At 38.0% G+C, this 22,563-nt stretch overlaps 2 protein-coding genes and 1 long non-coding RNA gene across 3 annotated transcripts; 2 read left to right on the forward strand and 1 right to left on the reverse strand.

Moving 5' to 3' along the window:
* The first annotated feature begins 322 nt into the window (after nucleotides 1-322).
* On the forward strand, nucleotides 323-21,877 carry LOC106161412 (phospholipase A2). The gene is made up of 6 exons (XM_086997434.1): nucleotides 323-455; nucleotides 694-883; nucleotides 13,845-13,951; nucleotides 16,509-16,689; nucleotides 16,996-17,102; nucleotides 21,452-21,877. The coding sequence occupies exons 1-6, from the start codon at nucleotides 425-427 to the stop codon at nucleotides 21,568-21,570; spliced, it is 735 nt and encodes a 244-aa protein (XP_086853560.1). The 5' UTR covers nucleotides 323-424; the 3' UTR covers nucleotides 21,571-21,877.
* LOC106161402 (neutral phospholipase A2 agkistrodotoxin) lies at nucleotides 3,815-6,413 on the forward strand. Its single transcript, XM_013538346.3, has 4 exons — nucleotides 3,815-3,980; nucleotides 4,112-4,292; nucleotides 5,376-5,482; nucleotides 6,005-6,413. Exons 1-4 carry the CDS (start codon nucleotides 3,956-3,958, stop codon nucleotides 6,121-6,123), a joined length of 432 nt encoding a protein of 143 aa, XP_013393800.1. The 5' UTR covers nucleotides 3,815-3,955; the 3' UTR covers nucleotides 6,124-6,413.
* LOC147759735 (uncharacterized) lies at nucleotides 18,039-20,833 on the reverse strand. Its single transcript, XR_015331373.1, has 3 exons — nucleotides 20,704-20,833; nucleotides 19,193-19,285; nucleotides 18,039-18,785 (listed from the first exon to the last, which is right to left on the reverse strand). It is a non-coding gene; the product is annotated as an uncharacterized LOC147759735 (long non-coding RNA).
* Nucleotides 21,878-22,563: the final 686 nt, after the last annotated feature.

The raw sequence follows: 22,563 nt of genomic DNA on the forward strand, positions 1-22,563 counted from the left end.
CGAAGGGCGTAAATATACATTAACTGTAGCAGTAGTAGTCGTTAACGCTAACTTCCTGTTATACGACGTGGCAACATTAACAACCATTTTTCTGATGAATTTTTTTTCTTTCAAATCCTTTTTCTGATGTATGATTTTTTCAATTAAAGATTACAGTTGTCAATATGATACGATATTTTACACCAAATAAAACTCTGCGGCAGAAATTGAGAAAATGGGGAGGGGGGGGGGGTTAAACCTTAATACGTTCAAGTCACGGAAAGTCTCCTTACTATAGCGATGGTTTTGGTCACACTGGTGCCTGGTACAGATATAACTGCCACTTTCTCCTCCTCGCACAGTCTCAGTGGACGGCAAACCGGAAGGTTTCCCCCTGAAGTTAAGGTGTCCTCTGCATCCTGTAGGTCCTATAGACGACAGAAAGATGAAGATTGCATTTACAGTTGTTTTCATTGGTAGGTAAGCGCGGTTTAAGACTGAATGGTCAATGCATGTTGGTGCTGTGAACGCCGCGTACGTGATATTTTACTTTTAATTAAAATTGGAATATATTTTACTTTTAATTAATATTTGGAATATAAACATGTGGGCGATACTTTCCCATGTGCAGATAGGCTTTTTTTTACATATGTTTTACCAAGTTGAAACGTGGAACTTATTTAGGTGGTAACTTTCATATTTCTCTGCTTACAGTCATGTATGCAGTCACTGCCTGCATGTGTGAGAATGAAAAGAGTAGCGTTCATTCACGTAAGAAGAGGAACGCTGTCCAGTTAGGCTGGATGATCTTCAGTCGCACCAGGAGGTCTGCCCTGGCTTATAACGGTTATGGTTGTTGGTGTGGTCTGGGTGGAAGAGGAACACCTAAAGACGGAGTGGACAGGTGAGAGAGAGAGAAAGAGAGAGAGACAGAACTGAAGAGGGGGGGGGGGGGCGAGTAAAGAGCAGACAGGGAAGTAAAATCTCAACACCCCCTCATCTAGATATCCTTGGTACACAAATATAAATTTGTTTAAAGAAATAAATAAAATCAAGTATAGACCACTGCGTTTCATGGAGTACGCCTTTTTTTGAGCCAAGAATTTTCCTATTATGTCATTGCATAAAACATTGGACTAACCCTGACCCCCCCCCCCCCCCAAATCCGCACTGCTGAACTGCACTGACTGCCCAGTCCCATGTGTGATATACATATATATATTAACTGACCTCTGGTCATTTATTTCCAGCTGTTGTCTCGTCCATGACAGGTGCTACGGGCGGCTGACCAGAAGTGGATGTCCCAACCCTGTGCTGAATACCTATAGATACACGCTGCGCGGAGGAATTGTTTGCAGTAAGTACATGTAGGCCTACATAACGTCTCAGTGTCAGTGGTATACTGCCTTGGAATTAAGTATTTGTCCTCAACTGCAATGATGATCACGAGAACGAAATGCGGTGATTAGGGAATACATGTTCGGAAATCGTGTTTATGACGTTATATTATGACGTAACTAAGACTTTACGATTGCATGGCCACTGCAAAGATGAGTTTTTATATCGATAAACCTACACAAACCAATCTGTTATTTGTCTCGTAAACAGCTGGACGTTTCTTGTAAATTATTAACAATCTCTGATCTCATTAGCACATTTCCTGGTTTTAGTTAAGGTCTGCAGGCAAACCTGCTCAGGTACTTAGTCGTGTCACAGCTGTCAATCATAAACCAATGCGTACACGTCACATTCAATAAATGTGCCGCCTGAGACCACGTGACTACACACCTGCAGCGGGATGGCGTGGTAAACACACGGTCTAAGCATGATATTTAATGTATATAATACCAAACTGTTAAAACGCAAGAAGAACGCAGCGAAAAGCAAAGACGGAGACTAAAAGAAGTAGGAACTAAAAGGTTGGAACGACCCACTGATAGAAATAAAGGACATCCAGAAAACTGAACTTCCATGATAGCCCTTTTGAAGGCTTATAACTGATAGCAATAGTACTGTAGCATACACATTTTCTCATTGTATGGGTAAATGTATTATTTCAGATGTCAGCGAGTCTTTACGAGGTATGTTTTCTTTACTTGCAGATAGCAGAAGAAACGACGTGTGTGAGCAGATTGGCTGTGAATGTGACAGAGCACTTGCCTTTTGCTTTGCCCGGAACATTTATAACGTCCGCTACCGGAACTGGAGGGGGAGCTGTTAAACGCTTCATGACGTCACACCACTTTTTAAAATTCTGACGTAACTATCTAAATTAATCAAAATGTTCTTGAATTATTTTTTAATGAGCAGTCTGAAAGATGTTCTATTAACTGCAAATAAAACAAGCATATCGGATGCCATTATCCATGCTTCGTATATACTTGTACCGTATTTATTGCTACACTTCTCCGTTTAATCCTGTATTCAATTATTGCTATATAAATTATATTGCGTCTGTAAACATGTCTTATTAGATAAAATTTTTTTGATGAAATCAGTAGTTTAAATGAATAAAGGCATTCAATACAACTTCAGTCAAGTGAAGTAATCTTGTATTTTGATCTCAAAAAGTGACTTTTGAAATAAATGATGTTTTCCAGTTTATAAAGTACCCCTAATGACGCAAACATGTTTGCCAATATTCATGCTAACATAGTACTAGATACCACAACTTTTATTTCGGTTCTTTAAGATACAGGTCCCTGACGAGGCAGGATTGTTTGTTACAGTTGTGATTTTCGAACAAATAGGTCCTAAAGAATTACATGGTTATACCACACTGAAAAAGGTCCTTAATTGGGTCAGTCTTAATGCCCGTTTAAATGTCGCTCTACAACCTTTAAAATATCATTTGACTTCATTCAAAGTTCATGGCCTTGATAATACGCTAGTAGTGGCGTTTCTTGTTGATAGTTCATGCTGTGTCATCTGCAACATACGACCAATCTTAAAAGTTAATACCATGAATTTATTCAGTCATAAGTTATGGACATATGTCATTATAGTACGGTACTGCCAGGATCCATCCATTATGTTCACATAGCCTAGATCTTGTTTACGTTTCCTGGTTTACTAATGGCAACAAAAATAATGATAATATAGATAACAAATGTATAAAGTAATAGGGACAAGGTCCGTTGAACTGAATATTGCGTGACTGTAAAACCTTACATTCAGGAAGTTGTACCGCGTTCCATTAATCAATGGCGACTTGCAGTTTACAATACTACACACACTGGACAATAAAAGTGTCACCCCCTGAATCAGAGTAATCAAAATTATTAACCTGAAGAGGCGGAATATTTAGCAATGTCAGAATATCGATACAGTTGAATTGTTCAGTCAGAACCGTTTATTTTGTGAAATTTGGTGTTAATAAAATAATATCAGGAGCATATCATTCCACAGTCATTATCTCCCCCAAAGAATCAGTATGGGTGACACTTCTATTGTCCAGTGTGTGTACATAGAAATAACTATACAGACAAAATGTACTTACACGCACACACACACACTTAAACAAACGCACACATACCCCCGTTAAAAGTTATTTTTAATCAACGGTCTGTTCTGTACGACGTGTATCTGGTAATAATAAAATAAATTCTGTGCTAACCGGTGGGTACCTGGGCGTTTGTAACAAAAGAGACGCAGCAGACTATGACACAGGGTCCTCTGGAAGTTTAACCACGTACTGGTACATACCAGTATCAGTAACCATTTCTCTGAAATACATTTCAAATAACAAATTACCTAGGCGAATTAAGACAGGGCAGTATTATCCCATACTGGAATACATTTAAAATGAAATATTGTCAAGGAAATAACGTTTGAAACGCCGATTCACTCCTTTCAAGTTTCTGGTATAAATGTAGCGTCCTCACTGCAAGATAAAACAGACGAAAGTTCAGCTGAGCAGGAGTCATTCTCAAGACAGCCACTGTGAGCCAAGAAATCGTCTGTGTTGTAATCTAAGATGAATACTGCAGTCCTGTTCATCGGTAAGTATACGGCCTTTGGTCTTAGGTCTTTTTTTAGCAAAAGGATCAAAAATAATCAGAGAAATGTCTTGAATAAATAGTGAATATATCAAAACGGAACGTTTTTTTTTCCAGTATTCTTTTAATTGCAGCTGCCTGTGCAGTCGCTGTCTGCACGTGTGAGGATGAAGCACATTCTCGCGAGAAGAGAAATGCCTTTCAGTTTGGCAGGATGATCAGAAGTCGTACAGGAAGATCTGCCCTGGATTATAACGGTTATGGTTGTTGGTGTGGTCTGGGAGGAAGAGGGACACCTAAAGATGGAGTGGACAGGTGAGAGAGAGAGAGAGAGAGAGAGAGAGAGGGGTGAGAGATTGTCCTTCCGTCAGCGTGAAAAAGAACAAACATGTGGTAAGAAACAATCTAATTGCTTTCATGGTACATAAGACCATTCAAATGATAAAGAGTATTTTCTGATTTATCAGTAAGACTTGAATGCTTCATATTTGGAAATAGGTGTAAAGGACTTTATCTGAGATCGCATACACTTTCCTAGGTTGAATTACTTAGATGTAGCTGATCTTGGGATAGAAAACCGAAAACACGACCAAATTACGTTTCATTGAGTATTTCTCACCGACAGTTTACCCTCTTTTACTTTAGAGTGTAGGCTTGGTTTCGTAAATATATATGCTATATAGTTTTTACTATCCAAAGCAGTTGCCGATAAGTAGAAGCAAAGACAAACTCATGGCAAGAAAATATCTACAACACTTGCATGCTCTCGAGTTCCAGTTTTCTTGTTTTGTGTGTTCATAATATTATGTAAGTTTTTCCTCGAGTAACATTTTGTACCTTTTGGGACTATGTCTTACATCACCAACAATGCACATTAAAATCGGGCCATTCAATAGGTCAGCAACTGGGTCATATATTTTTTGTGCATATTTGGTTTGAAGAAAGCCAAGATACGCAGTTTCTTCGCAAACATATCATTGTCCTACCCTTTTTTTTTACAAATAAAATAAGACAAAATGCAAGGACTAACCTGTTGAATAACCTATTGAACGTTCATGTACTTCCGGTTTGAGAGATACCCCCTTCATCCTGTCACGTGCTAGTTGCACGTGCACGTGTTGCCGATCCTAATCCTGTCCAGAGTTATTTTCTAGCGCTAACCCATACTCAATGCAAAGGCTAGGGCCTTGGATCCAGTATACTTGAATAAGACTATATAATGTTCTAGTGGAATAAACACGAGGGAAAGTTATGCGTATGATACCTTTCGGTAAAAATTACCGATATGTGTCGGAGAATATTGTGGTACAATGTTAATCTGACACTGTTTGTGCTAGACTATACTGCATGTTTTGTACTAAAATATAACAGTTCATTGACCAGTACTTATCATTACAGATGCTGCCAGGCCCATGACCGCTGTTACGATAGACTTATCAACAGTGGATGTCGTAATCCTGTGTTGAACGCCTACAGCTACACTCTAAGCGGAGGAATCGTTTGCAGTAAGTTCTAGTTACATCTTACAGTAGGAAATTCCTTCTAACCAAACACAGAATAATAGATCTGATTGATTAAGACATATCGCGTGAGAACACGGGATTACTAGATGACGTAATTTTATAAATTGTGGGACGTACACTTGACGCTAGCAGGGCGTAGTGGTAGCAGTTCTACCATCTGAAATGGTCCCAGCATATCAGGAAGTGGCGTTTACAAAGAACGTAAAAGGCAGCTAGCTCGCCTTTTTTTTTTCAGTAACCATTTTCAGTAACCCATAGTATAGCACATGGCAATGGATTTTCCTCTCAGTGATGGTAAAAGCCTACTTACTTGTGTCATCTACAGATAGGCCTACTGTGGTTCAGTCGTTCAAAGAAAGTTCTTGGCGAACCAAATGAACGCAATGGCTATCCAATTTTACCAGTCAAGGCTAAAACCAAAATCTTAATTCATTTATATACACATCCAAGTAAACAAGGAATTGTTTTTATGCTACAAATGTGCTTATTCATTTTCAATTACAGATCGCAGTAGAAATGACCGCTGTGAACAGGGAGGCTGTGAATGTGACAGAACAGCGGCGTATTGCTTCGCCAGGAACCGGTATAACAGTGTGTACAAGAACTGGAGAGGAAGCTGTTAGATGGCTGACTGCGTCTCTCGTCTGCAGTTAAATGTTAAATCGGACATTTATTAACAGAAATATTTTATAGCAGACGACTATTAAGAGACGCCTCCCAAATATGCTTCCCGCAAACCTGAAAGCATTTAAAGGAGAAGTTATCATATGAACAGTCACACAGACACATAATTGAAATTGATTCGTTGTCAAGTTTGTAGCTGTCTTTAAAAAAAGCACTTAAAAAGAAAGGAATCGTTCAGAAATTCTGATAGAATTGCACTGCAATTGTAATAAACTGCAACTTGTTTTTAGTGTGTTATTATGAGTTGTAATAATTGGCATTCCCAAAGTTATCTAAAAAGAGAATAGGAAACATGGCACGCCTCGTTAGCATGGCTTCTGTCTTAGTTATGGGACAGAGTTACAACAAGAAGAGAATGTACGAGACCTACCTTGTGTTTCACACACACACACACACACACACACACAGACACACAGTGTAACGCAGTCAAAATGGCGTGGAAATCGATCTTACCTCACCTATATCATTGTCACAGTTCCAGTCTGGTTAGTCATCATAATGACTCCAGGATTTTCAACTTTTCTGTAATATCTGTCAACAACTAGTGTAAAACCACCATTTTTATCCCCCCTCGATTACTATATGCCATGCCGTGTGCATAACACTAATGAAGCACCACATGTATAGACACACGTGATATTATACTATAGTTCTTTATCATACTTAAATGTGTGTGTGTGTGTGTGTGTGTGTGTGTGTGAGAGAGAGAGAGAGAGAGAGAGAGAGCAGTTGATAATACGGATAAAATACCACAGGACACGACAACATAAGAAAGAAACGATACAAGATAGGCAGTCAACTCTAAGGGCGTATTCCCAGACATTTAGATCGATCTATCCTCTTGGGGAGTCTCACTAGATTACTGTCAGATAATCCGGCTTAAATGTCCGTCCCGCCTACTACAAGCTGTAAGGGGGTCGTGCCCGCTTGGCTGACAGCTATTTAGCGTGAACCCACAGGGAGTTAGGTCGATCTAGTTTGGATCGATCTAATCTCTGGGAATGGGGTCTAACATAATACACGTGACAGCTACATGTAGGATATGTTGTTATGTGGAATATATAATGCTGACAAATGTTACAGACCTTAATTTGAGGCGCGTGTGTGTGGTGGTGGGGGGGGGGGGGGTACAGTCTTCAAATAAGAAGGCTAGATTTACCATGTTTAACCCGCGTGTACATATCATCATGAAGAGATTATGATAAATTGACACAACACCATAACATACACACCATCATGGAAGCATTGAGTTACTGTCACCCACCACTGCCTCATATGACACAAGGTTGAACACAAGATATACATGTGTAGGACATTGTTTATTATTCTAGCTGGAATACTTAGAATCCCGAGAGTGGTCTCACATCACAATATTAATTTTTGTTTCTTTAAAAAATAAGTAAATAAATCAAAAACAGCGTGACCCTAAAGTTTGCACGTTTAAATAAAATATTTTGTATATAACATTCTGTAAACACCCACGCTTTTAGTTAAAATCTATAAAAATCGAGGATCAAAACAGACCCAGGCAATGGAGCTTTTCAAAGGTCCACGTATCAGCCGCCGTATGAGCTGCCGTGATTGACTTTTCCAGGCGTTAGACCAAAACAGAGTCTCTCAGGCTTAAAAAAAAGTCCGGGGACCATATTCGTTCCGAAGACTAGATTGCTGCTGAAACAGGCGTCTGCGCATGCATGCGTCTTGTTTATGTTAACTGAACTCGTCACGATTTTACCCTGGGAGTAACTGAAACTGATAGACTTATCTGATGTCTTTTCAAAGAAATCACTGTAATAAAGTAGTAAATTTTGTCACATTTCCAAGATAAATATAGACACAGAACAATGGTTCGTACGGGAGTGTAGAGATAAATCAGAGTGATAAAGACGTTTACTGTGTCTGTCACTCAAGCACTCATGCCTTTATAGTCTTCTTGATGCCTTAATTGCTTGTTCAACTGGCGCAGCTTTCAACGTATTTGCACAGACACAGGTAAATAACGGCCTCTCTCTCTCTCTCTCTCTCAGTTATGTATTTGTACTTATCGACACATCCAAGATATTATTAGGTGTTGATGGAGACATCGACCACCAAGTCGCTTAATTTATTAAAAAGGTAATAATTAAAGTAATTGTGAAAGGATGGTGCTTCAATTGTCACAGTTCCTTCGGTGTGCCGTTGATTAATGAAAACATGGAAACTTCTTTCAACAGAAGTTGACCAAATCCTCTGACTATCGATCTCTTCGTTTAATTTAAATTTTATTACAGCCTTTATTTATTGTATTTTTAGATATACCAAGGACAACAGTACTGTCGTACAGATAGCGTTTAATCATTGAAGAGCGATGAAGGTTGCCCCGATCTTTTTTATTGCAGGTAGGCATTGTTATATTAATTATCCAATAACAGCATGTTTTACGTAGGCTTCAAGAATAAAGTCATACGATTCATTCGGACACAAAACGGCTCTTTGTTACATGCATGGGCAGATGCACTCTGTATGAAGAATTAGTCTGATTTTTCAGTCGTTTACGTTGTTAAGGGATATCTGTGTTGGTTTTTATATCAGAATTACAGATATGATTTGTAATATGCAATTGTTGACTATGGGTGAGGTTGCCTCGCGGTTATTTTCGATCCGATCCTGGAATAATTGACCGCAGCTGAAGAAAAAAATCCATAGTCACTTTTCTGGCTAAAATCTTTGATACTAACCTTACTGCGTTGTGTTACACTAACAGGCCGCGTCTGGTAGTTGGGTAGGCCTGACTAAGATTCTTAAAATTCCGCTTTTCCAGAGGGAATCTATTCTGTGTCTATCAGCGCATTAGATGGCAAGCTTTGTAGTGGATCGCCATAATTGACCCGCGGACTAGTTAGTCCACTATTCTGAATGCGGCTACAAAGCTCAACTAAAATTCAGTAAATGGGAGCACAATCAACAATTATTTCAAAAATACGTACTTTTATCAAGCCATTGTGTTTTAACGTTCATTGAATACTTCTGAAGACAGCTTTTAAAGAGCTGTAATCAATACTTACCAACTAAAGCTGTCAATAACAACAAAAAGAGTATAAGAAACATATATATGGCCTTGCATACGGATGCCAAGCATGTACCATACAGTGTATGTGAATGCATTTACAATGGGGTGTTACAGTCCTACTTAAAATACAATACACAGCACACAAGACAAACGAAGAGGTACAGTTGCCCTCCATCTTGCAGAAATCACCTGGCGACTTTTAAGTACAATAAGAAAGAGACAATGTACTTTTATCATACACTGCATAAGAAATAGTGGTCTGGAAGCCATCATAACCACAGGAAAGATTTCGGGGGAAATGAAGCAGGGGAAGACGAATATTGGAGATACCAGACGGCATGACAACCTGGGTCAGAACAAAGGCAGTACACGAAACCCTAGAAATTACTGCAGGCAGAGAAAATCGAGGTCCATGGTCGCCGAAGCCTATCGGCATGATACTTCATGGTGGTGCTGATGGTGCTGATGATGAATGCTACTGAAATTAATTGAATTTTAAGTCTATAACTGTTTTGTTGCATGCATGATCATGGATTTTGTAATCAAGTCACAAGAGATTATTCCTATATAGGAATAAATGCATGATAGTGTCAACAAATCAGACCCACCTCAGTGCAATATCACAAGTGTGAGAACGACAACATAAAACTACTCAGCCAGTTTAACATTAGCCTATATATATGTTCCTTTAATCAATCTGTTACGAGAGAGGATCCTGGGAAATATGGAACTGGAAAATCGAGCATTCTTCTACAGCATACACTATGAGAGATCTAAAACACGATGTGCAACCACGGGTCCATTGGAGTCCCAAAGTATCTGTCTTAAACCATTAATTTAGTTTTATGTGTGTCTTAAAGTTTTTTATGCAGCTTTAAAATACATACTTTATTAATTCCTAGAGTATAACAGCGAAACAGAGATACGTACATGCACCTGTCCAAACATTTAAAATAGTATGAGCCTTTTTGGTGACTGATTCATACGCACTTTTTTCAAGAAGTGTTGACAAATGACGACTTATCTAGATCCAAGATGGCAGACCAATACGAACCAGATAGGATCCATACTTTATTCATTTCTTAAGTATAACAATGCAAAAGGGATATACGTGCGTGTATCTTTTAAACGTGTAAGATACGATGAGTGAATGTCCCAAATTTCTATGCACATTAATAGAATATTGGTTAGAGTGTTCCCCTCTTGAGCAGGAGGTCAAGGATTCGAATCTCAGCCTTCGAAACCTTATCAGATGATGAGGTTGGGATGTGAATATGGCCTGATATTGACCAGCACGTGACTGCTCAAGACCAATTGATGAGTGTCAAAAGTCGTGATCACGTACAGCCACCAATATCTCACACCAATTTACAAAGCAGCACGCTAATAATTAACGCTTGACCACTCTACTTGCAGAAGCGCGAGTAAACCACATCAAAACAGGCTTTGAGCGCCTTCACCCCCCCCCCCCCCAAAAAAAAAAGGCTCTATCATTTTAAACTTTCATATGACTTAACCAAACCAGGAGATTAATTTTCTTTCAAAAGTCGAGACTGAGCACGGATGCTTATAATGGTTCTAGATGGTAACAGAATAACTGAATTACTGTTTTGGCTGGGAATATTAGAAAATGATCAGTAAACACGTTTACATATAGCGTTCCGTGGATGAATAGAGTAGCATTGGGCATTTAGGGAAAAAAAGTAAAAACAAAATTAAGATTTTTGCAGCCTCGCAAAAGAGATTTAATTTTGAACATTTTCTATTTTTTGTGCAAATAAAAAAAAACGATAATTGGAACAATGGTCATATCATCTCACTCTCCCTCTAGGCCCTCATCCACAAACTAGTGGATTCAGGGTGTCAAAAATAGGGGTGGGCTTGATCGACCTGGCCCTCCTGGATTCGATTGCTGTGACGTTCAGTTGGGGCGATGCTTTCACTTCATTGCGATAGGTGCGACTTGCAACGCAATCAGAAACAACCGATTGTGAACAACACATTGCGTCACAACTGTATACAGCTGTAGTCTTCTCTACACGAATCGGCTATGATTGAAGTGTCCACATTTACTTTTAAAAATTTAACTTCATGTGTTTAAAAAACTTGATCAAGACTATTGGTCGGTTCTAGTGTGGGAATACAAATATGTTGATACAGCTGAATTAAACGACGATCAAACCGAAATCGGTCAGGCCTTATATTTTATTTTTACCCCTTAAGTCGGCCCAATATGGAAATACGCATAGAACCTAGATCAAAATTTACTTCAGAGCGGACCTTTATCAGGCATGCAGAATTGTTCTTTCGCCCCCTCCCCTATCACGCTTGTACGTGCGTGCGGATTATTATCATTCTCACGAAGAGATGGAAGTTAATTGAAGTCTGCACGCATGTATTTTTTTCACAAAATCGATGTAAATAGAAATGCATTCCCATAGACAGTATCGGTCTAAATGGAGCGACCCAATCCTGCAGGCACTCTCGCTGACTGAAATCAGCTAAAATGAATAACACACCTCCTCCGGGCGTGAAGTAGTGTACAGAAAAGCTGGCGATTATATACGAATATACGCTGGACACAAGGGGAAAGCATGTCAGTTAAGCTGATTGCACTTAGCGAGAGTCCCTGCAGAGTTGGGTCGATCTACACAGATCAGTGGCGTCTGTGGGAACGAGGTCTAAGACGTAATTATAATATTTGTCCACGCATTTCATGTTTTTTTTTTTTTTTTTTTTTTTTTTTTTTTTTTTTTTTTGCACAGAAACAATATACTTTAACACAGAAAGGGGTTTCAGCACACCAGAGCGACGTAGAACGACATGCAAAACTTCTTTAATTTCTTATTTTCATTCTTTCTCTCTCTTTCTCAGACTCATATATTCTTGATTTTTTGTCTAAAACGCTTTCCAGCGAAGGACAATGATTTAATACATTGACTGATAACATAATGTTCACCAAAATCTTAGTTCTTCGTGTAAGCCCCCATTACATTTTTAAACTGTCTGTGACCAGCGAAGGGCGTATATGTCACAGGCAAGATTGAAATCCAGGCGAGATTCAAATCCAGATTCTGGGTTGCGCGTGTTCTCTGCATTTTATGATCCACGAGTAAGAGGCAGAGAAGCAAAAGTAATATCAGTGGCATGCGAACCCGTAGAAAAATACATACCTTTGTATTGTCGACTTTGGTTTGAGGCTGAACACAAATACTATAATGGAACTATCAGAGGGAACATATTGACTGATGTCCGTCGAGGAGTGCTTGAATATATCCATAGGGTTGACAGAAATGGGAGGTATTTTAGAGATGTACATGTATAATATTCATTTGTGATGTTATATATATATATATATATATATATATATATATATATATATATGGGATGTGATTTATGTAGCTGTGACCTGGATTTGAATCTCGCCTGGATTTCAATCTTGCCTGTGACATATGTCTAAATATAAATTAACTGTAGCAGTAGTAGTCGTTAACGCTAACTTCCTGTTATACGACGTGGCAACTTTAACAACCATTTTTCTGATGAATTCTTTTTTCTTTCAAATCCTTTTTCTGATATATGATTTTTTCAATTAAAGTTTATAGTTGTCAATATGATAAGATATTTTACACCAAATAAAATTCTGCGGCAGAAATTGAGAAAATGGGGAGCGGGATTAAACTTAAATACGTTCAAGTCACGGAAAGTCTCCTTACTATAGCGATGGTTTTGGTCACACTGGTGCCTGGTACAAATATAACTGCCACAGTCTCAGTGGACGGCAAACCGGAAGGTTCCCCCTGAAGTTAAGGTGTCCTCTGCATCCTGTAGGCCCTATAGACGACAGAAAGATGAAGATTGCATTTACAGTTGTTTTCATTGGTAGGTAAGCGCAGTTAAAGACTCAATGGGCAATGCATGTTGGTGCTGCGAACGCCGCGTACTGTGATATTTTACTTTTAATTAAAATTGCCGCATTTGGAATTTAAACATGTGGGCGATATTTTCTTATGTGCAGATAGGCCTTTTTACGAAGTTGAAACGTGGACTTTATTTAGGTGTAACTTTCATATTTCTTTGCTTACAGTCATGTATGCAGTCACTGCCTGTATGTGTGAGAATGCAGAGACTAGCGTGCATTCACGTAAGAAGAGGAACGCTATCCAGTTAGGCTGGATGATCTTCAGCCGTACCAGGAGGTCTGCCCTGGATTATAACGGTTATGGTTGTTGGTGTGGGCTGGGTGGAAGAGGAACACCTAAAGATGGAGTGGACAGGTGTGAGAGAGAGAGAGAGAGAGGGGGGGGGGGGGGGCGAGTAAAGAGCAGACAGGGGAGTAAAATCTCAACACCCCCTCATCTAGATATCCTTGGTACACAAATATAAATGTGTTTAAAGAAATAAATAAAATCAGGTATAGACCACTGCGTTTCATGGAGTACGCTTTTTTTTTTGAGCCAAGAATTTTCCCTATATGTCATTGCATAAAACATTGGACTAACCCTGCCCCCCCCCCCCCCCCAAATCCGCACTGCTGAACTGCACTGACTGCCCAGTCACATGTGTGATACCCATATACATATTAACTGACCTCTGGTCATTTATTTCCAGCTGTTGTCTCGTCCATGACCGGTGCTATGGGCGGCTGACCAGAAGTGGATGTCCCAATCCTGTGCTGAATACCTACAGATACACGCTGCGCGGAGGAATTGTTTGCAGTAAGTATATAACGTCCCAGTGTCGGTAAAAACTGGCCTTGGAATTAAGTATTTGTCCTCAGCGGCAATAATGATCACGAGTACGAAAAGTGTGATTATTCCCTTGAATTTCTGTTCGTTATTATGATGTTATTTGATGACGTAACTATTACGTTATGATTGTATGGCCACTGATGAGGTTTTATATTGATAAACCTACACAACTCAATCTGTTATTTGTATCGTTAAGAACAGCTGGACGTTTCCTGTGAATTATTAACAATTTCTAATCTCATTAGGACATTTTCTGGTTTTAGTTAAGGTCTACAGGCGAACCTGCTCAGGTACTTAGTCGTGTCACTACTGTACATGTCAATCATATACCAATGTCACATTCAATAAATGTGCCGCCTGAGACCACGTGACTACACATCTGCAGCGTGATGGCGTGGTAAACACACGGTCTTAGCATGTTAGCTATTTTGAATGCTTAAAAGATAACAATAATACTGAAGTATACGGATTTTCTCTGTATATGGGTACATGTATTATTTCAGATGTCAGCAAGTCTTTACCAGGTATACTTCCTTTACTTGCAGATAGCAGAAGAAACGACGTGTGTGAGCAGACTGGCTGTGAATGTGACAGAGCACTTGCCTATTGCTTTGCCAGGAACATTTATAACGTCCGCTACCGGAACTGGAGGGGGAGCTGTTAAACTCTTTATGACGTCACACTTTTTTACAATGCTGACGTCACTATCTACATTAATCAATTTGTAAATCATTTTTTAATGAGCAGTCTGAAAGATGTTCTATTTACCGCAAATAAAACATGCATATTGGATGCCATTGACCATGCTTCGTAAATATCTGTACCGTATTTATTGCTACACTTCTCTTTTTTCTCTCGTATACAATTATTGGTATATAAACTATGTTGCGTCTGTAAACATGTCTTTTTATATAAAAAAAGTTTTGATGAAATCAAGAGTTTAAAAGAATAAAGACATTCAATACAGCTCCAATTAAGTGAAACAATCTTAAATTTTGATCTCAAAAAGCGACTTTTGAAATAATAGATGTTTTCAGTTTTAATAAAGTACCCCTATTGACGCAAACATGTTTGCCAATATTCATGCTAACATAAGAGGTTTGAAGCTAGGTACCACAAGTTGTCTTTCGGATCGTAAAGATACAGGTCTCTAAGGACACAGGATTGTCTGTTACAGTGGTGATTTTCGACCAAATAGACCCTAGGAAATTATATACAGAAAAAAGTCCTTCCTCGGGTCAGTTAAAATGCCCGTGTATATGTCGCTCTAAAACATTTTTAATATTATTAGACTTGATTAAAAGTTATTGTCCTTGTCCTTGTCCTTGGCTAGTAGTTGCGTCTCCCGTTGATGGTTCACGCAGTGCCATCTCCGACATAAGGCCAATCTTAAAAGTTAATGATGAGCTTATTCAGTCATAAGTTATGGACAGGTGTCATTATGGTACCGGTACTGCCAGCGTCCATTTATTAATTTCACATAGCCTACGTCTTGTTTACGTTTCCTGGTTAACTTATGGTTACAAAAATAATGATAATAGGCCCCTATCGATAACAAATGTATAAAGTAAGAGGGACAAGTTCCGTTAAACTGAATATTGCGTGACTGTAAAACCTTACGTTCAGGAAGTTGTACCGCGTTACATTAATCTATGGGTGCATTCCCAGAGATTTAGATCGATCCAGAGATTTAGATTTAGATCGACCTAACTCCCTGGGGGTTCACGCTAAATTGCAGTCAGCCGAGCGCGCACCATAGTTAATTACCCCCTTACAGCTCTTAGTAGGAGGGGCAGACGCTTAAGCCGTCTAAGCTGACAGTAGTCTAGTGAGACTCCTCGCAGGGATAGATCGATCTAAAATCTACGGGAATGGGGTCTATGGCGACTTGCAGTTTACAAGACTACAGAGAAACAACTATACAGGCCAAACGAACAAACACACACATACTTTTGTTAACAGGTATTTAAATCAACAGTCTGTTCTGTACGACGTGTAACTGGTAATGATATAATAAATTCTATGTTAACCGGTGGGTACCTGGGCGTTTGTAACAAAAGAGACAGCTGACTATGACACTGGGTCCTCTGGAAGTTTTACCACGTAGTATCAGTCAGTATCAGTAACCATTTCTCTAAAATACATTTCAAATAACAAATTACCTAGGCGAATTAAGACAAAGCAGTATTATCCCATACTGGAATAGATTTAAAATGAAATATTGTCAAGGAAATAACTTTTGAAACTCCGATTCACACCTTTCAAGTTTCTGGTATAAATGCACCGTCCTCAGTGCAAGCTAAAACAGACGAAAGTTCAGCTGAGCAGGAGTCATTCACTGTGAGCCCAGAAATCTTCTGTGTTGTAATCTAAGATGAATACTGCAGTTCTGTTCATCGGTAAGTATACGGCCTTAGGTCTTTTTTAGCAAAATGGATCAAAAATAATCAGAACATTTTTTTTTAATAAATACTGAATATATCAAAACAGAACGTTTTTTTCCCAAAAATTTCTTTAATTGCAGCTGCCTGTGCAGTCGCTGTCTGCACGTGTGAGGATGACGCACATTCTCGCGAGAAGAGAAATGCCTTTCAGTTTGGCATTATGATCACTAGTCGCACAGGAAGATCTGCCCTGGATTATAACCGTTATGGTTGTTGGTGTGGTCTGGGGGGAAGAGGTACACCTAAAGATGGAGTGGACAGGTGAGAGAGAGAGAGAGGGGGGGGGGGATGAGAAATTGTCTGTTCGTCAGCGTGTAAAAAGAACAAACGTGGTAAGAAACAATCTAATTGCTTTCATGGTACATAAGACCATTCAAATGATAAAGAGTATCTTCTAATTGATCAGTAAGACTTGACTGCTTCATATTTGGAAATAGGTGTAAAGGACTTTATCTGAGATCGCATACACTTTCCTAGGTTAAATTACTTAGAAGTAGATTATCTTAGAAGTAGATTTATGTTTTGTACTAAAATACAACGGTTCATCGACCAGTACTTTCATTACAGATGCTGCCAGCTTCATGACCGCTGTTACGATAGACTTATCAACACTGGATGTCGTAATCCAATGTTGAACGCCTACAGCTTCACTGCAAGCGGAGGAATCGTTTGCAGTAAGTTCTAGTCACATCTCATAGTAGGAACTTACTTCTAACCAAGGAGTTATAACAGAAGGAGATTACACGCAAACCTCTCTATTGTCCGATGTCTGTTACGGTGGGCGGAGCTAGCTACGGGGGGCCTCCGGTTTCAAGGTTTCGTCTGGGTCGCTCTCCTCCTCAGTAGTGTCAAAGCGGCGCTGTATGCTGACGATTTTTTTCACAGGTAGTTATTTGGACGATGTGCTGGGAGGAAACGATATCATAGAAAGCGATTATAAGGTGGTGACTGAGGATGGTCGCCATGAGTTTTTTGAGTCAGTGATAGAAGGCTTTTCTTTTGCATAACACAGTAAAAAATCACCAAGGATAAGTCAAAAGAAAACGTCCCAACTGTGGTTTGTGAAAATGACATTCAAGTGAACGTCTGTCCTCACTGCCAAAGAACGTAATATTAATACATAAACGTTTGGACATTCCTGCCTTTGGGTCCCATAAACATATACATTGAGACAGTGCCTAAGCTTTGTGACTGGTTTTAAATTTTTTAAGTATTTTTTTCTCTCACTCAGTATAATTTTAATATTATAATGCATTAAAGTGAAAATTTAATCAAAGGTTGAGGCAATGCCACGACATGTCAGTTAACTAAATACTCATTATAAATTTCTTTATCTTGGAAATCTCCCTTTTTTTCAGGATTATTTTGACACATACTAACACTTCATATTTGTCGGTAAACAAGTACACAGTGCTAAACATTAAGAATAATTTTTATTCATTCATAAATATATTTATGTACAAAATATATCAGAAATTTTAGTATTAACTGAGCTCTTTAAAGTGAAACAAATAGAGATGAGAATTTTGAATTTCAAACTATTATTTACTATATTAACTTAAAATATCTTTTAAGTCAACTCTTTACTCAAGCATCATGATAGTAGCGTCTGTGAGTAAAACCATTTTATTATATCAATAGAAGAACAAAAACAAAATTTTACACATAAGCAGTAATTAATGAAGTCATAAGAATGATTAAGTTGCTATAGTTTTCCAGTTTTATGCAGTCTTTGTTGGCATTTTTTTCAACCGTGCAAATAGAAATAATTATATTCTTTTTTATCTGATTTGCTGATACCAGTCTGTGCCAGATACTTTTCCACTTACAGGCCAGCAAGGTCTGAGAATCTAATGGTCTGAATGAAAAAAAACCCTAGAAGATAAAGTGGCTGATTCTTACAAATAGGATAAAAAACATGGGATTTTCAAAAGGTTATTATAAATCAAGACAACACTGAGTAAGAACATTTATAAAATGAACTGGAGTACATGTTACAGCTGAAAAAATTAACTGGGCCAGTAAGTGACTGCTTTAAAGAAATTTCACTGAAACAGTCCAAATTTTACTGGCAATCAAGTAGACTGTTATACCATGGCACTCAACAAATTATATAGGTTTTGAATTTTTTCCACGTGACAGTAACATAAAATTTATGTCAACTTTTGAAATGTATAGAGTCAGTTAGGTGACTGAAAATATTTTAAAATGTCATGAAGGAGCACTATTAATTTAATGCAATTTCTGTTGGCCAGTCTTATCCAGTTTCTTCTCCAAAAAGGACAACTCATGTGAGAATTTCTTCAGGGCTTTTTCTTCTGCCTGCCAATGCCATGCCACTCAGAAAAGAGAGAAACCTGTAGGTTAGAAAAAAAACATAATAATAGCATTATGAACTACTAGTATCCATGTAGACATTATGGAATTACGCAGTGAAGTTTAATGTGTCTTGTTATGACTTGACTGAAATAATGTTCACCACATAAATGAACAATTTACAACTAAATTTATATAGAATATCAAGATTCATGATCACAAGCTAATAACCCCAAGAAATTGAAAGAAATTGTACTTATTACAAGAAATTATTTAAATCCGCCCTGGTTCCTACCCTTCTGACAGGACAAAAAGGGGATTTCAGAGAGGCTGGTTGCTAAAAGGAAAATGCCCAAGGTTGTTGTATTTTGAAAAAAAAAATTGAAAAAGGGTACTGTTGTTAGTGAATGTTTAATGCATCGTAGGCATTATGACAATAGTAACTTACCCCAGACACGCTGACCTCCTTTTTTCATTGACATTTTTTATTTTTTTCCAGCCTGACCATAATTCATATATTCAATGCAGCCTTCTCCCATATCTATAATAGAAGAAAAAAAAACTTGAGTAGTGTTAAGATAAGCATGTAAAATTCATTATCATTATCAGAGAGAATTTCTGTTTCAGCACTGCAAGATGAAATATTTACTTTCAAGTAATGAATAAACCTTAATAGAGTTCTATTCTTTTGTAACCACCAAGGCAAAGCTTCTTTCTTAAAATGAATTGAAACATCCAAGCTTGCCACCTAACATGCCAAAGTAGTGAAGTATAATTAAAGTAGAGAAGCAAGTACCCCTTAATTATAGAGGTGTCTTACACAATAAGGTGTGTCTTACACACCTTGACTCAAAGGGAGATGTGTAGTGAGATAACAGGTAAAGTAATTGGTGGAGCCTAGGTGAACTTATAACCTTAAGACTTTAAATTAAGAAGCACCAGGATTCATGTGTGTTCTTTTTTTCAAAGGTTTAATATGAATTAAAACATATTTATGTAAAAAGAAGACTAAATAAGTTTAAAATAACTATACCAAAGACACTGTGAAGTCAAACTTCCCGTTAGACCGCCATGATGGAAAATGCTGGGTGGAGGCAAAACTTTTCCAGTCAAAATAATTGAGCACCTTACTTTAACAACAAAGTTGCCACTCCAAAGCCACCCACCATGGTGAGAAGAAAAATGATGACCAACTGTCATGATAAGTCTTTTTAGTTTTAAACACGAAAAAGGTAAAGGCAAAAATGGTACATTTACCCATAACACTAAAGTAAAAAATTGGTATTCTGAACAAAACAGGTTATTTTTTTCAGGAAATATTGGAGCAATACCAATGCAATATATACCAAGCCATGACCAAGATGTTCCAGAATCTAAACACACCAAAATCTTTTATAATCACGCATTTGAAAAGTGCAAAAAACGTTCAGGCTTTTGGCCGTAACAAGCGTAACACTTTTTGATCTGGACTCGTGAAAATTGTCCCTTGTCGTATTCGAGCTAGAACACATGTAAAATCGAAAAAACCAACAATACTGCTCAAGAAAATGTCTTGCACACACACCAATTAGTTAAATTTTATGACTGTCATGTGACAGAAATATCAAAAAGTAGGAGGAAAATGTCTTTTGGAGTTATTTTTTTTCGAAACATAAACAAGATGGCGGCTTATGCATCTGCTTGTTATTCGGCTACTGAAAGTGCACCCAAGTTTTATTCTATGCTATGGCCACAAATAACTAAACAATTGCAACTGTATAAAGAACAAACTTTCTTCATCTGATACTATATTTATAAGCACTTGTTATGAGTGGGAAATATTTTTCGTGCAATATTTATTCTCCACACACCACCTCGCGAGATCGACGTGAAGCTGGACACTTACACAGTGAGACCCCACGGCATAAAAGTTGCAATTTATCTTCATTTTCGAGTAGTTATGCATTTAAAAGCACTTACCTGTTTTTTTGATAACCTTATCCAACGTTATATCCTCTGCACTCTGTAATTCTCTCATTTTAAGATACTTTTGACTGCGTTTCTGTTTGTGCCCTCTCCAAACGACAGACGAAGGCACCTATTCTTACAAACGAGATTTAAACGAGAGTAACAGAAAGCGTAACAGAGATAGGAACCCATTGTTCACTGGGTTCTATTCATTCCGACCAATGAGAGACCGTAATACGGGCTCCGCCCCCACGCGTGTAATCTCCTCCTGTTATAACTCCTTGTTCTAACCAAACACAGAATAATAGATCTGATTGATTACGATATATCGCGTGAGAACACGGGATCACTAGATGACGTAGATTTATAAATTGTGGGACGTACACGTGACGCTAGCATGGCGTGGTAGTAGCAGTTCTACCATCTGAAATGGTCCCAACAGATCAGGAAGTCGCGTTTACAAAGAACGTAAGAGGCAGCTAGCTCGGGTTTTTTTTTTTAGTGTTACCTCTGCCCATAGTATAGCACATGACAATGGATTTTCCTCTCAGTGATGGTAAAACCCTACTTAGTTATGCCAACTTCAGATACTGTGGATCAGTCGTTCGGAGAAAGTTCTTGGCGAACCAAGTGAACGCAATGGCTGTCCAAATTTACCAGTCAAGGCTAAAACCAAAATCTTAATTCATTTATATACACACCTAAGTAAACAAGGAATTGTTTTAATGCTACAAATGTGCTTATTCATTTTCAATTACAGATCGCAGTAGAAATGACCGCTGTGAACAGGGAAGCTGTGACTGTGACAGAATAGCGGCATCTTGCTTCGCCGGGAACCGGTATAACAGTGTGTACAAGAACTGGAGAGGAAGCTGTTAGATGATTGGCCACGTCTGTCGTCTGCAGTTCAAATGTTAAATCAGGCATTTAACAAAAAGATTTTATATCAGACGTCTATTAAGAGACCTATCCCAAATATGTACCTTTCAAATTTAATAATATTTAAAGCAGAAATTATAATATGGACAGTAACATAGACACATATTGAAATTGATTATTTTTAGCATACCAGTTTGAAATTGTCAAGTTTGCAGCTATGTACTTTTGAAAAATACCCAAAGAAAAGGAATTACTTAAAAAATCTGATGAAATCATGTTGCAATTTTAATAAACTGCAACTTGTTTTTACTGTTTTTATGACTTGTTATAGTCAATAGACCGGTAGTCCAAACAAAGCAAAAACCAAATGCCGTGAGCGGGGATGGCTGGGAGGAGGGTGGAGGGGGGAGGTTCCAATGCAATAAAAAATAATCATTATTAAATATTCATAATTATGCATATAAATAAATAAATAAATTATTAATAAATATAAGTTCATGTATTATTTATATTTTTTTTTACTTTTTATATTATAAGCAATAGGATTTCTCATATGACAGGTTGATCACAAGTTATAGGACACCGTCTATATTTATATATGAGCTGGAATCCTTAGAATCCCACGATCACCCCCTCAGCGATTTTTAAAGTGAAGATATCAATATAAAAAAAAAAATGAAATAAACTTACAGTGTGCAAGATTAAATTAAATATTTTGACATTTTGTGTATACCTACGCTCTAAGTATGAAAAAATTAATCTATGAAAACCAACGATAACAACAGACTGAGCTGAGAGGGTCCCACGGGGTATTTTCGTTACCCGTTAAAGCCACTTTTTATTAATAATAATAATAATAATAATAATAATATCTCTAATCTTAGCTCTAAGGCACATGTTAAGTACCAACCTACATCTGACCTACCTGAGGTTGATTTTTCCAGGTAAGGACAGAGCAACGCCTCTTGGGGACTAAATTAAGTCCAAGGACCA

Source organism: Lingula anatina, chromosome 10 (assembly GCF_051362555.1).
Source record: "Lingula anatina isolate TDL-2025a chromosome 10, LinAna3.0, whole genome shotgun sequence".
NCBI classification, from domain to species: Eukaryota; Metazoa; Brachiopoda; class Lingulata; order Lingulida; family Lingulidae; genus Lingula; species Lingula anatina.

Coding starts and splice junctions, on each gene's coding strand:
- LOC106161412 (XM_086997434.1), top strand. CDS start 425: ATGAAGATTGCATTTACAGTTGTTTTCATTG. Junction 456..693: donor ATTTACAGTTGTTTTCATTG/GTAGGTAAGCGC, acceptor CTCTGCTTACAG/TCATGTATGCAGTCACTGCC. Junction 884..13,844: donor CCTAAAGACGGAGTGGACAG/GTGAGAGAGAGA, acceptor ATTTATTTCCAG/CTGTTGTCTCGTCCATGACC.
- LOC106161402 (XM_013538346.3), top strand. CDS start 3,956: ATGAATACTGCAGTCCTGTTCATCG. Junction 4,293..5,375: donor CCTAAAGATGGAGTGGACAG/GTGAGAGAGAGA, acceptor TTATCATTACAG/ATGCTGCCAGGCCCATGACC. Junction 5,483..6,004: donor AAGCGGAGGAATCGTTTGCA/GTAAGTTCTAGT, acceptor TTTCAATTACAG/ATCGCAGTAGAAATGACCGC.